The sequence below is a fragment of the Oreochromis niloticus genome, linkage group LG18 (assembly GCF_001858045.2).
Source record: "Oreochromis niloticus isolate F11D_XX linkage group LG18, O_niloticus_UMD_NMBU, whole genome shotgun sequence".
Taxonomy (NCBI): domain Eukaryota; kingdom Metazoa; phylum Chordata; class Actinopteri; order Cichliformes; family Cichlidae; genus Oreochromis; species Oreochromis niloticus.
In genome coordinates, this window is record NC_031982.2 from 3,961,781 (window position 1) to 3,978,977 (window position 17,197).

The 17,197-nt window shown below is 44.0% G+C and overlaps 1 protein-coding gene across 1 annotated transcript in view; it reads right to left on the bottom strand.

Moving 5' to 3' along the window:
* Positions 1–17,197, bottom strand: part of pappa2 (pappalysin 2) — a 103,302-nt gene that overhangs the window by 49,359 nt on the left and 36,746 nt on the right. The window contains exons 10-13 of the mRNA XM_005457971.4: positions 14,859–15,041; positions 12,692–12,995; positions 696–824; positions 532–617 (exon numbers count right to left, since the gene is read on the bottom strand). Coding sequence (XP_005458028.1) covers positions 532–617; positions 696–824; positions 12,692–12,995; positions 14,859–15,041 — 702 coding nt within the window. The remainder of the gene's footprint in view (positions 1–531; positions 618–695; positions 825–12,691; positions 12,996–14,858; positions 15,042–17,197) is intronic.

Consider the following 17,197-nt stretch of genomic DNA (forward strand, 5'->3'; position numbering starts at 1 on the left):
ACTTCATTTATCAATATTCCAAGGCCTATGTTTTATAAAGGCCAACACTAAATTACCAGAGAAACATGCCTGACACATGTTTTCAGACTAAACCATGTACTTTACTGCTGAAAAGTGTTTTCTGGATGTTTCTTTGCCAGCCTCATGTCAAAATACTTTTCTGCAAAAGACTTGTGACTACTTTTCACCCCTCAGCTCATCTGTTTTCGCTTATGTTGCTGTGATGTTACATTAATGGTTTGTGGAATTCATTCAAGCCAGAAGCTTTTATGTCTTGTAAATTAAATTTGATTGGCTTGAATTTTTCTCTGTCTCTTAATACTGCTGCTTGCACAAATGTGAGATTTCTGGCCACTTAGTGATCACTCCTTCACACTAAAAGTTCATATAGTATTCGTGTTTTGCATGTAAGACAGAGTTGGTGGGTGTTATGTCTGGTGATGTAAAAAAAAACCCAAACAGTTTGACAGGCTTCCAATTCCAAACTGTGTGTAAACTCGAGAAACAGCAGAGACAGTGAATGGCACTCACCATTGCATTTAAAGCCCATCTCCTTGCCACATCTCTTAGAGCAGCCATCGCCATCCAACAGATTACTGTCATCACATTCTTCTGTCCTACAGAGGGAGGACCATCATTATCAATGCCCTGTGTAATTAGTCAAATTGTTATCAGCATGTTAATGTGCAATATACCCCTGTATGAGGCCATCTCCACAGTAAGACTGTCCATGTGTGTAGAGAAGCGGTGGCGAAGCATCACTGAGCTGACCATCAGCTTCCACCTGGATTGTGTACTTGTACTTAACTCCCTGTGTAACAGACCTGAGAAGAACAAGAACAGAGACAAGAAACTGTTGTGTAATGTTTCCTTTGGCATTATAAAATTATAACAGAAGATTGTTCCAGTCTTCAAAGGAGCATTTACCCACATTTTTACTGCATTGTGTTATGAACTGATCATATAATGTTTATAGGCTTGATTATAAATGGCTTTGAGTCAGTCGATACTTAATAAAATAAGAATTTTGTGCGTAATGGTGCCAGTTTGCTGTACTTTTTTAAAAAGAAATACTGTTGCGCTATGTAGGAAGGAAGCATTGTATTTATTATGTTTCCAAACAGATTCATTATGCTTTAATCCTGATGGATTCTGTAAGCAATCGCCAAAAAAGTGGAATTTACTCTCCCTGTAACCTTGTATTATCCAGTGACCTTAAAGCCTCATAGCAGGAAGTATGTGTAACAATACCACGGCTAAAGTGTCTGGACTATTGATTTGTTTTGGTGTGCTGAGTCTATAAAAAGACTATCCTCCCTGTTTTCTTAGCACAAATAAACTGCCCCTGCAACCACCTGGGGTAGACCAGGAGTATCACACAACTGCATTATCTAAGGTGTGTCCAGTTTCACCAGACTCTAGAAATTTCCTTTATTAATTATGTATAAGTGAAGGAAATGAAGGTTCTGAAAAACTCCATTTCCTGTTGCTCTAAACTGTAGCTATAGTCAGCTATATCTTCCACCCTTCTGCACAACTCCTCTCTCTTCTTTGTTCTTAGAGGCCTCACATTACTTGATGATATACATCAATCGGGCATAACACTATGACCATCTGCCCAATAATTAGGGATGGGTATCGTTTAGGTTTTATCCAATACCGGTGCCAAATTGGTACTTTTGAAACGGTGCCGGTGCTTAAACGGTTCTCGAAGGGGTGCTTAAAGAATGGAGAACACAAACTTTGTCCAAAAACCTCTTATGTTTTTATTTTTAGCAGTCTCTTTTTTTCTGCAAAATGATAAGCACCGTCCAGCCCAGGCTGCTGAGTTTGCATATTTTGCTGTGAAGTACAGCCAGACTTTTGACCACTTCACCTTGGGCATTTTTAATCCGTAGCTCTGCTCTAAAAGAACGTACGAACCTGGGCCCGCCTACTATGCTTGGAAAGGTAAAATGATTGGCTAGAATCCAAAGTGTATGACATCTCAGGAAAAAAAAAAAGCACCGAAATAAAGCACCGAAATGTGCACTGCTTTTCGGTCTGGTTACTACTGTTTATGTCAGAATCGGTGCCATAATGGCACCGGATATCGGTACCCATCCCTACCAATAATGTGTTGGTCCCACCTTTTTCTGTCAAAACAGTCCTGTCCCACCGTGGCATGGAGTCCTCTAGACCCCTGAATGTGTGCTGTGGTATCTGCACCAAGATGTTCCCAACAGATCCTTTAAGTCGTTGCAAGGTGGGGCCTTCATGGATTGGACTTGTTTGTCCAGCATGTCCCACAGATTCTTGAACAATGCCATGACAACACTTCAAACTCGTTATCGTACTCCTCAATCCATTTCTGAACCATTTTTCTTTGTGCCAGTGCGCATTACACTGCTTCCTCCAGCTTGCCTTCTTCCCCTACTACAATAGACATTAAGTCGGCTAGCCACATGATGTGAAAAAGGACATAATCATCAGACCAGGCGACCTTTTTCCATTGCTTTGTGGTCTAGTTTTGATGCTCACGGGCCCCATTGTTCTGGTTGTATTGGTCAGTATTCTGCCCCTCTGTTGTTACTTTATTGGGTTTCTTTGGCTGGTGCGTTTCTCAGTTTTCCCACTAGTGGGCAGAATTACCCCTTGAGTTTGTGGCTTCTTCTTTAGTTATTTTGTGTGCACTACACTGCCCCCTTTGGTGATGTGTTGTAAGCAGCAGGCAAAGTTCACGCAGGCAGTGTGAGAAAATGCATGGAGCAGAAAACAAGCTGCACAACTTTAAGTCCAGTTTACATCGTTGGGGAGTTTGTTGAGCCATAATCTGTAAGTAATCAATGTGTAGCTTTATTTTCTGTAAGATTTGTTACTTTCCTGTTACTTAAAAGGGTATTTGAACGTATAATGAAAGATGTTTATGGTGAATCTCCAAAAGTTGAATCTGTTCATCTGGACGTAGCGTTTTGTGGGAGAAACGTTTCGTCACTCATCCAAGTGACTTCTTCAGTCTCAGCTGACTGCAGGTTTCCCCAAACCTTATAAACAGTACATTTGCATAATGACTGAAACCAGCCCACTGAAGGAACAATGGGCTGTGAGGTCAGTTCCTTAATCATAATTATGCAAATTCCCATGACCATTGATCAACAATCACTGACCAAAACCCACTGATCAAAGAACACTGATCAATGGCCATGAGTACCATTCACAGAGAGTTGGGGAATGGCTGCAATCACAGCATTGTAAGATGGCGAAAGATGTACCCTTAGGCCCCCTCCTCGATTCAGAGATGGTCTTTCCCTTTTCACGTAAATGGCCTCCTTGACTCCGCGCTCAAACCAGCGTTCTTCCCTGTCCAGGATGTGTACATCCTCATCGTTGAAAGAGTGTCCACTGGCCTGTAGGTGTAAATAAACTGCAGAGTCCTGGCCTGATGAGGTTGCTCTTCTGTGTTGTGCCATCCGCTTCGCTAGAGGTTGTTTGGTTTCCCCGATGTATAAATCCTGGCAATCCTCCTGGCACTTAACAGCGTGCACTATGTTACTCTGTTTGTGTCGGGGGACCCGATCCTTGGGGTGGACCAGTTTTTGGCGCAGCGTATTTTGGGGTTTAAAAGCCACAGAGACCCGGTGTTTAGAAAAAATGCGTCTCAACTGTTCCGATACTCCTGACACATACGGGATCACTACAGGTATTCGCCTGGGCAGCGGTTGTCCTTCTCTCCTGGATCGGCTGGAGCTTTCTTTAGGTGCCTTCCCAGCTTTGACAAAAGTCCAGCTGGGATAACCACATTTACTCAGGGCCTTCTTGATTTTTTCTAAACACCGGGTCTCTGTGGCTTTTAAACCCCAAAATACGCTGCGCCAAAAACTGGTCCACCCCAAGGATCGGGTCCCCCGACACAAACAGAGTAACATAGTGTACGCTGTTAAGTGCCAGGAGGATTGCCAGGATTTATACATCGGGGAAACCAAACAACCTCTAGCGAAGCGGATGGCACAACACAGAAGAGCAACCTCATCAGGCCAGGACTCTGCAGTTTATTTACACCTACAGGCCAGTGGACACTCTTTCAACGATGAGGATGTACACATCCTGGACAGGGAAGAACGCTGGTTTGAGCGCGGAGTCAAGGAGGCCATTTACGTGAAAAGGGAAAGACCATCTCTGAATCGAGGAGGGGGCCTAAGGGTACATCTTTCGCCATCTTACAATGCTGTGATTGCAGCCATTCCCCAACTCTCTGTGAATGGTACTCATGGCCATTGATCAGTGTTCTTTGATCAGTGGGTTTTGGTCAGTGATTGTTGATCAGTGGTCATGGGAATTTGCATAATTATGATTAAGGAACTGACCTCACAGCCCATTGTTCCCTCAGTGGGCTGGTTTCAGTCATTATGCAAATGTACTGTTTATAAGGTTTGGGGAAACCTGCAGTCAGCTGAGACTGAAGAAGTCACTTGGATGAGTGACGAAACGTTTCTCCCACAAAACGCTACGTCCAGATGAACAGATTCAACTTTTGGAGATTTACTTTCCTGGATGATTGAGAATGCATCAAGACGTTTATGGTGAATGTAAAGCATAAGAAAAGCTATGTTGCTAACTTCTGTTTTTGGTTGCAAAATATGTCGATACTGATGCTTACATATTATTTTACTGTATGTTCACAGTCTTACAAATTAAAAGAGGAAAAAACGGTCTTCAGTTAAAGACACAAAGACAAAGCGATGTGTCCTGTAGTTCCTGGAACCATCTCCTCTTATGTTAAGCTCGCTGCATAGGGTGAATAGCCATACATTCACCTGAGGGCAGCAGAGTCAGCATAAGCACCATGACTGGTCTGCAGGTATGCAACGACATACACAATAAACTGCGATGCACTGTGTATTCTGACATCTTTCAATCAGAATGAGCAATTTTTCTGCATTTTGAGCTTCAGTAGTTTGTCTGTTGGATCGGATCAGCCTCCTCCCCCCCAGTGCATCAGTGATCCTTGACCCTTTCGCTGATTCACCACTGTTTTTTTTCCTGAACCACTTTTGATGGATACTGATCACTGCAGACTGCAGCTACTGATTGGAAGGTTGGTGGTTCGATCCCTGGCTCTCCCTAGTCTGCATGCCAAATATCCTTGGGCAAGATATTTACCCTAAGTTGCTCTCTGATGCATTCATTGGAGTATGGACTTCCGGCGCCGCTCCGAGCTGGCAGCCAGTATCAGCAGCTCAGACCTGACCGAGTCCTTTTTTCTCTTTAATATATGTTTCTCTGTTGTTTTGTGTTTATTGTTTTTGTTTTTCTATTGTGGACTGCTGTCCCCCACGATGGAGCTCAGAATTCTATGGACAATGGTGTTCTTTATTAAATTTTTTACGGCGTCTTTGTCCGGAGAGCGTGTGGAGGTCCGACCTCCCATTGTTTACAGCAGGGATCAGCTGTTAGCCCTCGGAGCCTCCGCTGCCATGCCTACCGCCGAGCAAGCTAACATCCCCCGCGAGGTGAGGAGGAAGAGACGTGGTACTCGGGCCGGGATCGGGCATCGCAATAAAGTTAGGAGGTACCGGCCAGCGATTCCATCTATTATTATGGGGAATGTGAGATCTCTCCCCAATAAAGTAGACGAACTGGCAGCCCTTACCCGACATCAGAGGAGCTACAGGGAGTGCAGGGAGTGCAGCCTGATGTGCTTCACAGAGTCATGGCTAACTGCGCTAACTCCGGACTCACACATAAACATGGATGGTTTTCATCTGATCCGGGCCGACAGAACAACGGAGAGCGGTAAGAAGAGAGGAGGGGGTCTGGCTGTGTTTGTGAACGATAGATGGTGTAACTCTGGGCATTTATCTATCAAAGAGACGCTACGCTGTAAGGATATTGAGCTGCTAGCAGTTAGCATGAGACCGTACTATCTACCGCGAGAGTTTACACACGTGATTATGACAGCTGTGTATGTCCCGCCCTCTGCTAGCGCTGCAGCAGCCTGTGAGGTCCTGCACACTGTAACCAGCAGACTCCAAACACAGCACCCTCAGGCCCTTTTCCTGATCTGTGGGGACTTTAATCACATCTCCCTGTCCTCCACTCTCCCCACCTTCACCCAGTATGTTACCTGCCACACCAGAGACAATAAAACATTGGACTTATTGTATGCCAACACCAAGGAGGCATACAGCTCATCACCTCTCCCTCCCCTGGGGGGCTCAGATCACAATCTGGTTCATCTCCAGCCTGTGTATAAACCTCTAGTACACAGAGAACCAGTAGTGAAACGCACAGTAAGGAAATGGTCAGCAGAGACTGAAGAGGCCCTGAGGGACTGTTTCCGTTCTACTGTGTGGGACAACCTCTGCAGCCCCCTGGAGGATGACCTCAACAGCATCACAGACTGCATTACGGATTACATGGACCCACTTCAGTTTGCCTACCAACCTGGCATTGGAGCGGATGATGCTGTCATTCACCTCCTACATCGTTCCCTCGCGCACCTGGAGACCGCTGGGAGCACTGTGAGAATCATGTTCTTTGATTTTTCCAGTGCCTTCAACACTATTCTTCCCTCGGTTCTGAAGGACAAGCTGGAGAACTCTGGAGTGGACCATCACCTCACTACCTGGATTTTGGACTACCTCACCGACCGACCACAGTATGTGAGAACTCAGGGCTGTGTGTCGGACAGGGTTGTCTGCAGTACGGGGGCCCCACAGTGAACGGTTCTGGCTCCGTTCCTCTTCACCATCTACACTGCAGACTTCTCCCACAACTCCACCCAGTGCTTCCTGCAGAAGTTCTCTGATGACTCTGCAGTAGTCGGCCTCATCACTGATGGGGACGACAAGGAGTACAGAGGACTGACTCAAGACTTTGTGGACTGGTGCCAGCTGAACTACCTCCAGATCAATGCCAGTAAAACCAAGGAGCTGGTGGTAGACTTCCGCAGGCACAAACATCCTCCACTGCAACCACTGAACATCCAAGGTATGGACATCAAGGCTGTGGACAGCTACAGGTACCTTGGTGTTCATCTGAACAACAAACTGGACTGGACTCATAACTCAGACGCCCTCTACAGGAAAGGGCAGAGCAGACTGTACCTGCTGCGGAGACTCAGGTCGTTTGGAGTGGAGGGCCCACTCCTGAAGACCTTCTATGACTCTGTGGTGGCCTCAGCCATCTTCTATGGTGTGGTCTGCTGGGGAGGCAGCATCTCTGCTGGGGACAGGAAGAGACTGAACAGGCTGATCCGAAGGGCCAGCTCTGTTCTAGGATGCCCTCTGGACCCAGTGGAGGTGGTGAGTGACAGGAGAATGGCGGCTAAGCTGTCATCCCTGTTGGACAACATCTCCCACCCCATGCATGAGACTGTGACAGCACTGAGCAGCTCCTTCAGTGGGAGACTGCGGCACCCACGGTGTGGGACGGAGAGATTTCGCAGGTCTTTCCTCCCCACTGCTGTCAGACTCCACAATAAAGACTTTTGCAGCTGATCAAACACACAAACCCACACATGTGCAATAAGACTGCTATATGTGCAATTCTTCTTCTGACGAAGTTGTGTTTTTGTATTTTCCTACTCAGTTGTATATAGTATTTCTATTTCTATTTTATTCTATTGTATATATTATTCTATTCTATTTTATTCTATTGTATATAGTATTTTATTTTATTTTATTTTATTGCATTCCAGTGTTTTCTAATTTCTGCTACATAACTTTGCACTTTTGCTGTAACAAAACAAATTTCCCACCTGTGGGACTAATAAAGGTCATCTTATCTTATCTTATCTTATCTTACATGAACTTCTGTATGGACAACACCGTATCCATCAAAAAGGTGCGTTGTTTTTCTAACAAGCCATGGATAAATCCTGAAATTAAGGCTCTCCTCAAGGAGAAGAAGAGAGTCTTTAGATCTGGAGACAAACAGGAGCTGAGAGTTGTTCAGAAGAAGCTGAAATGGAAGATAAGGCAAGGAAAGGAAAACTACAGGAGGAAGATGGAAGAGCAGCTGCAACAGGACAACATCAGAGGGGTTTGGAACAGCCTGAAGACAATCTCAGGACAAAAACCAACCCCCCAGGCTGCAGGAGACTTGGGGTTGGTGAATGACCTAAATAAATATTTTAATAGGTTTGATCAACCACCCACCCCTCCCACAGCATCGTCCCCCCTGCTGCAATCTCCTTCATCTTCAGGGACTGCCTGTCCTTCATCTCAGGACTTCACACCTCTCAGCTTCACACCTCCCAGCTGCCAGTCATTACACCCACCCCCGGCTTCTGTGGACTCCAACATACACACCCCTCTCCCAAAATCCACTCTTTCTATCCCAGCACTTCAAGTGAGGAATGAGCTTCGCAAGATCAAGGTGCGGAAGGCTGCAGGTCCAGATGGCATCAGCTCCAGGCTGCTGAGATGCTGCGCAGATGAACTGTGTGGCATCCTAGGATATCTGTTCAACCTGAGCCTGTCACTGGGGAAAGTACCACAGCTGTGGAAGACCTCCTGTGTGGTACCGGTACCAAAGATCTCCCATCCCAAGGACCTCAGCAGCTACAGGCCGGTAGCCCTGACATCCCATCTGATGAAGACCCTCAAGAGGTTGGTTCTAAACCATCTGCGCCCCCTGGTGAGGTCTTCATTGCTTACCAGCCTGGCATTGGGGTGGAGGACGCCATCATCTACCTCCTGCACCGAGCTCTGACTCACTTGGAGAAGCCTGGAAGCACTGTGAGGATCATGTTCTTTGATTTCTCCAGTGCTTTCAACACCATCCAGCCACGACTTCTGAGAGACAAGCTGGAGCTATCGGGAGTGGACCACCACATGTCCCAGTCGATACTGGACTACCTCACAGAACGTCCACAGTATGTGAGGTCACAGGGCTGTGTCTCTGACACACTGATCTGCAGTACGGGGGCCCCACAGGGAACTGTGCTGGCACCGTTCCTCTTCACCCTCTACACTGTAGACTTCTCCATCAACTCCCCACGCTGCCACCTACAGAAGTTCTCTGACGACTCTGCCATAGTCGGCCTCATCACAGGTAAGGACGACTCAGAGTACAGACAGTGGACTCTGGACTTTGTTGACTGGTGTCAGCAGAACCACCTGCTGATCAACGCCGGGAAAACCAAGGAGTTGGTGGTGGACTTCCGGAGACGCAGACCCACCACACTGACACCGGTGAACATCCAGGCAGTGGACATTGAGATAGTGGACTCTTATAGGTACCTGGGTGTTCACCTGAATAATAAACTGGACTGGAGCCACAACACTGATGCTCTTTACAGGAAGGGTCAGAGCAGACTCTACCTGCTGAGGCGGCTGAGGTCATTTGGAGTACAGGGAGCGCTTTTAAAGACCTTCTATAACTCTGTGGTGGCATCTGTCATTTTTTACAGTGTGGTATGTTGGAGCAGCAGTTTATCGGCAGCTGAGAGGAAGAGGTTGGATAAACTCATCAGGAAGGCAAGCTCTGTTCTGGGATGCACCCTGGACCCAGTACAGGTGGTGGGAGACAGAAGGACTCTGGCCAAAATAACATCTCTGATGGACAGTCTCCCACCCCATGCATGGAAATGTTGCTGAACTGCAGAGCTGCTTCAGTGACAGACTGCTGCATCCTAGATGCATGAAGGAGCGTTTCCGCAGGTCCTTCCTCCCTGCAGCTGTCAGACTGTACAATCAGAACTGCTCCCAACAAATATAGATGTTTACATCAGCACTGTAACTGCAATAAGTTAATTAACCGATTCGCACTACAACCTGGTTTGCCTCTTATCTGTAGTTATTTATATTTAATTTAATAACTGTACAGTACTCTCTGTATATAGTAACCATTGTCCTTAATGTAAATATGTAAGAAAAATTGTGTATGTTTCTGTTCTGTGTCCTGTGTACTGTTTGTTTGTATATGTGTCTTTTTGGCTGCTGTTACAACCAAATTTCCCCCTGTGGGACAATTAAAGGATTATTCTATTCTATTCTATTCTATTCTTAAAAAGCATAGAATACAGTGCTTGTGTGAATAGGTGTGAATGGGTGAATGTGGCATGTTGTATTAAGCGCTTTGAGTACTCCAGGACAGTAGATATAAAGCGCCTTGAGGCAACTTTTGTTGTGATTTGGCGCTATATAAATAAAATTGAATTGAATTGAATTGAATAGAAAAGCCCTATATAAGAATCAGTCCATTTACCATTTACAAGAGCTTTGGAGATGCTTTGACTCAGTCATCTAGCCATCACAAATTGGTCCTTGTCAAACTTGCTCAAATTCTCACATTTGCATATTTTCCTGCTTTTAATACATCAAATTTAAGGGCATAATGTTCACTTGCTCCCTAATATATCCTACAAACTAACAGGTGCCAGGATGATGAGATAATCAGTGTTCTCTCTAGTAAACAACAAGTAAGAATTCATTCATCATAAACCATTTTTCAGAATGAACACAACATGTGTATTTCCCATGGTGATTTCTCTTAGATCTACATTCTACAAACAAGCACAACTGCTTATATATAAAATTCAGTGCAAGTGACAAAAGGCAGAAGGTGAAATAAACTATTCAACCCTGACTATAGGAGAAGCAGTTCTGCATGTTGTTTGTAAAAGTATGGTCTTATAAAATAGGGGTAAGCATTAATCTGGGAAATGGGAAAACTAACGTCCATGGACGCCAAACGTGATTAAAGAATTTTTTTTATGAATAATGAAAAAAAGAAGTGGAACTAGAAGTTCAAATCATCAGACTTGCACTTTTGTATAAACCTTGTGAACGCATGAAAAGGACATGACTGATTGTCACTTTCTGAAAGTGCTAGAAATAGTCAGACACATGCCATCTATTCCAACGTTGCAAAGGTACAGGCAGGGAAATTCCTGTTTGTCCATTTCACAAAAGACTTGTTGGATATCTGAAGAAGTCCTCTGTTATTCACACCCACTTTAATTTGTCCAGCTGTGTCAAGGTGAAAAGAAGCAAGAGTTTTAACTTTCTCTCGCTCACTCTCTTTTTTTTTATTGTTTTAGGATGGGCTATGGTTATAGACAACAGATAACTGATTGGGGTTAGTGATGAGGTTGGGTTCAGCTTAGAGCAAAGGGAAACACATCAGTGGAGCAACATAGCCTTTGAAACAGGCTGTTTGGAACACTTTTAGTTTCCAGTGTAGTCCAGTGTGGCCGGACAATATGTTGAATGTACAACAGCATAAAGCATGAACTATTTCTGTAGCTTCTGTTTTGTTCATCTACTGATTTTAAAAAAAATTCACATTGGATATTAACATTGTGGGTTTTTTTGATTAATTAACTAGTCATATAGTCCTTACGCACTCATCCTTTCAGCTTATACTGCAAGTTCAGCAGTAGGAAATGGCCAAGGATCTGATCCAAGCAGTCACTGGTGTTTATGGCCTCTCTGGCTCACATTTGGTTCATATTCCAAAAAAGAAAGATCTTAATCTGCTTACTTTGCTTCACCTCTGGTGTGCTTTTGCCTCCATCAGCCCCCTGTTACCACAGTTCACTCTCCCTTCTCCTTCCCTCACCAACAATGTGCTTCACTTCAAGTTTCATTTCTTTGCCTCAAACCTCTACTCTGTCCACACCTCTCATTTGTGTCTCTCTGCATGCCTGTATATCTTTTTCAATTGCCGCTGTCCCTCCTCCCCTCGCCTCTTTTTCATCTCCCCTACTCTCCATTATCCCACCCGCCCTTCCTCACTCTCCCCTCCTTTCCAAACTCATTGCTCTTAAACTCTCCCCTCTCCTCACATCAACCCCTCTTTGCCCTCCTCAGTCCCACATAACTCAATTCCCCGTGGTTCTTACATCTTTTTGCACTTAGACACAGCTTGTGTAACATAGGGACGTGTTCCGTGAAAAATAAACTGTTTTTGAAGCTGTGTCCACCTAACATCCCCATACCCCCTTGCTTTGTAAAACAACAACAGCTTCCCAGAAAATCAAAGTGCCACTGCATTTGAAATCATTCCCAAATGATCTCCAATCATGCGACACTGCTGTCATGTCCTGGCAGGTACTTATCAGCTTTTTGTGTGTATAAGAAAAGCATTAGAGGCGGGGTATTTTTATACTGAGGGCTGTTATTTGATGAGACTTAACAAAGAAAAGAAAAGAAAAGAAAAAAGAAAAACTGGCTTTTGGATTTACGTTTGGATTCCAGTAATCATTTGGACACCCCACACTACGAGACAGGATACAAACTGATTCATCTTAACCCTGAAACTTCAGCAAGCTTTTGATTAAGTATATGGTTGTTGAAAAAGATTTGGATCAGTATCCACACTCGGCATCCCCATGTTGGAAACATTTGTGTTCGAAGTTTTTCAAACAAAACAAGGCCCAAACACTTTAAAGAGACAGATATCTGTGGATTAGTGGATCTGAGGACACACACATGCTGTGCTGTACAATCTGCAGTCAATGCCGGCCTTAAATAACCTTCACCTTATTTTCCACAGAGCTGTACAGCATTAGCTGTTGCTACTTCATCCATAATGTAACAGAAGTATAAATATGGATAGTATAGATATTCAGAGAACCAAGAATGTCAAAGGAGTTTTGTGTGGTCTGAGAAAAAAACAAAAAGCCATCTTGTTACCTGTGAGTAAAACATAGTAAAATTCTGTCGTATCTGCATGTAAATCAGATGGGTCAGGTAGCCTTTACCTGTCCGTGAATGTCTGCTGGGTCTGTGGTAAGGGGGCTTTACTGGTGAAAGGTGGCTGACGGCGAATGTGGTAGAGTAGAGGCTGGCAGCTGGAGCACAGAGGGCTGCCAGGACCTGAAGACAGCATGGCTGCGTCAATCTCCATTTTCTCATCAAAGGTGCAGAGTTTTATGGCAGCAATGGCAACGTTGTGGGTGTCGAGGCGCATGGTGAGGGGTATGTCACAGAACACATGCTGTGGTCCCAGGTTAATACTTTTCCCTGTGTCTGAGATCAGCTCGATGTTGGCTATTGATGGGCTTTCTGCAACAGGGTAAAATGTGGGTGAGTTATGCAGCACATCTCCAGCAAAGACATTTTCCCATTTAGTCATACATGATGTAATTAGTAAAATGAATGGAATGAGGTTTCTTTAATGAAATTCTTTCAGTATTTTCTTGAGTAAATGTATTTGTCTCCCACCATCCAGAAAAGGAAGACTGCGCCCCACCTGATGTGAATAACTTGCACCTGATCCCTGGCTACGTTTGCTCACTAAAAAAGAAATGAACAGTCTCTCATTTTAATGAAGAGATATGGTACATCAACCAAAAATATTACAGATTACAATCAATCAATCAGATCTCAATTAGTAACATGCATAAAGCACATCTGTCTACAGAGTCAATTTCTTCCCTTCCAACCTCTTCACTGGGTAAGACCAAAGAGCTTTCACAGGACATCAGGGACAAGATTGTAGACCTGGACAAGACTGGAATGGACTACAAGACCATCAGCAAGAAGCTCAGTGCAAAAGTGACAATCATCAATTACGCTGAGTCTGGAGGTCCATGGAAGATCTTGCCTATTGTTGGGGTGGCTGTAGGTCAGGTGGTAGAGCGGTCACCTACTCAAAGAGACCTGAAGGTTGGTGGTTCGATCCCAGGCTCCTCCAGTCTACATGCCAAATATCCTTTGTATCCATGTTGCCCTCCGATGCATCCATTGGAGTGTGAATGCTAGATAGAAGCACTAATAACAATCATACCCATTCACACAAAGTGCTTGTGTGAATGGGTATGATTGGGTGAATGCATGAGTTGTATGAAGCTCAATGAGAGTAGAAAAGTGCTATATAAGAACCAGTCCATTTATCATTTACCATGGGGTTAGGATGACCATGAGAAAAGTGGTGGATCAGTCCAAAAGTACAGTGGAGGAGCTTGTTAATTATCTGAATGCAGTTGGGACCACAGTCACCAAGAACACCACTGATAACACACCACACCACAATGGATTGAAATCTTGCAGCGCCCACAAGGTTCCCAAGCTCGAGAAAGCACATGTACATGCGAGCCTCATTGTTGCATCTTCATGAGCATCTTCATGATTTTCACTTAGGAGAGAGTGCTGTGGTCAGATGAAACCAAAATCAAGCTTGTTGGCATTAATTTCACCCAATGTGTTTGAAGGAAGAGAAATGCTGAATATGACCCAAAAAAACCCAGAGTCAAGCATGGAGGTGGAAATATGCTTTGGCATTGCTTTTCTGCTAAGAACAGAGGACAATTTCACCACACTGAAGGACCATTGGACAGGGCCCTCTATCATAAAATCTTGGTTGAGACAAGGACAGGTTATCCAGAATGACAAAGACCCAAACCATACCACGAAGGCAACAAAGGAGTGGCTAATGAAGAAGCACATTGTGGTCTGGCTAGAAGTGACATAGCCAGTCTCCAGAAATGTAGTCCTACAGAAAATCTGTGAATGGAGCTGAAGCTTCAAATTGCCAAGTGGCAGCCAAGAAATCTAAAGGATTTTGAGAGTTTCTGCAAAGAGAAGTCTGCTAAAATCCCTCCTGAGATCTGCGCAAATCTGGTGACCAACTACAAGAAAAGTCTTACTGCTGTGTTTGTCAACAAGGCTTTTTCTACCAAGTACTAAATAATGTCTTATTTCACTCTATGAGAAGCAAATCAATTCATAAATTTTATGTTAAGTGTTCTTTTTTCTGGATTTTTGGTTGATATTCTGTCTATCATAAAAGTATCAAAACTACCCAAGACTGTCTATTTCTTTGTAAGTGAGCAAAACGTACAATTTCAACAGGGGATCAAATAATTATTTTCCCCACTGTGCCTATTATTCAAAACTGACGAGTATTTATTATGGAGTGACACTTACTCGCAGAGATATACGTGACCCAGAGCGTAAGGGCATGTGGAACAATAGGGTGTAGGAATCTCAGTGTAAGGGTGCAGCCCTCTGTGTCCGGACATGGTGACGTCACATTGGTGTCATACAGGCTAAGCTCAGGACTCCATGCTTGGAGACTGGGATCACATGGCTGTTCCACATCAGGTGGTCCTGTTGACAACATCACACAGACACACATGTTGGTGCTGTTGTGTTACAAGTGTTCCCAATGACTTCATTCATTTTACTCTAAAGCACAGAACAGCCCTTGTATACAGGAATTAATCCTAATTGAGTTATGATGATGATTAGAAACAGTGTAGTGAGCATTCAGTTGACTCCAGAAAATACAAAAGTACGCCATGGAGACCCAATAGACTGATTGTCTGAGTTGAAAAATAGATTTTTTTAGACCCATTCCCACACATAAATAAACTGAATTTCTATTTACCTTCAGTGAAGAACTGTGGTTTTAAAAAGGGTCTGTGTCTCACTGGCAAACAGGACAGCAGCACAAAGATCCAGACAAAGCATATTTCTAGGAATACATTGCATGCATGCTTCTCCAAATGAGGGAATTTATACAAGGTAAAATGAGGCATGCCATGCAAGCTGTTACACTGAACCAATCAACAAAGATACAAACTGCAACAGTGATAAAGTTCTTTGTGTATTTCTGTATCTGTCTGTCACAAAGTCCTCCACACTTTTTCCTGCGGACATATGTGCCGCAGCAGAGAAACATCCAGACACTGCTGTCAACAACACTGCAGCCAGGCTTTTAACACTTCCAAAGAGAAGTGACCAGATTACACCAGCCACTGGCAATCTGTGAGTTTCAAAAATTGATTTTAAGATTTTAGTGCCTTTCAGCCTTGATTAGTCTGGGTTCTGCCTACAGAGAGAGAGCGAGGGTGAAAGGGAGAGGGAGGGAGACAGAGGTGCTTGTACCTAATTCTCTAAAGATAAATGGACTTCGCACCCCGGGGCCCTCAGTTATGGAACTCGCTGCCTTACCCAGAAAGCTGAAGCAAACCTGTTCACCTACATCTTACTACAATGATCATTGCATATGTAGGGATGGGTATTGATAAGATTTTCACGATTCCGATTCCATTTTTGATTCTGTTTAACGATTCGATTCTATATCGATTCTCTTATCGATTCTTATTTTTAAAAAAGGAGAACACTAAGGTCGATTAGCTTAGAACTTTGTTTTATATCTTCTCTTTGAACAAGATAGAAATTTAGGAGTAACATGGCCTTACAAACCCAACAGTGAGATCTTAAGAGTTCCACAGCCTACGGCTCTTCAATGGGGTGTCACAGGGTCCCCAGGAAAAAAAATTGTAAATGTAAAATAATAAAATAAATATTCTTAACATAACATAAATTATTCTGTAGCAATTACACAAGAATATCCAGTAATGTCACTGCCTACAATTAAACACATTCTCTTACCGAAAATCGAGGGTATCTGCTGTGGCAAATGGGTGCAAGCCTTTGACCACAAACTTAGTCACTGCTCGGTGACATTCGTCTATCCTGGCCTGAAAGTAGATGCTACCGGTAGACTGCAGCGAGAACTGCCAGCCAGACTCTGTCTGTCTCTCTCATCATGGTCACCTAGATGCACAGTAACGGCAGGTTTTGTAATAAGGCAGATCGCGCTAACATAATATGCACTGTTAGCTGATTATTTACCTGCCGCATTAACGGGAGAGGACGTGCAAACGTTACCGCTGCTGCTGGGTTGAGATTCACGAGTCCGGAGCGGAATTAAAAACACGACATTCATTTAAGGTTATCGCGTGTTCTGTGAGCAAATGCTTTTGCATATTCGTAGTGTTTCCTCCTTTAAATGAAATATCTACTTTGCAAGTATTGCAAGTTTCCCCGTTGTCATCTGTTCTCGTAAAGTATAACCAAACTTTTGAGCGTTTGAGCCGCTTAGGCGCCCTGCCAGGTAAATGACGCTCCGCAATGTGGTGACGTCATTCGGGGCGACTGGAATCGATAAGGGAATCGTTTGCAAAAATGGCACACAATTCCAAGGAATTGAAACAGTGGGAACCGGTTCTCAACAAGAACCGGGTTTCGATACCCATCCCTATGCATATGTAGGCTATGTATGCCTGTCCTCTAACTCTTCCTAGATGCATTGATCAATCTGGATTGAACTTACTATATAAACTGCCAAGGGTACCAGGATTATCAATATCTATATAGCTTTAGGGAATTAAATTGTTAACATTATGTGTAGTAGCTAGCAACATTAGATCAACATAAGCTGGGATGACACTGAAATGGGAATCTGTCAGTGCTCT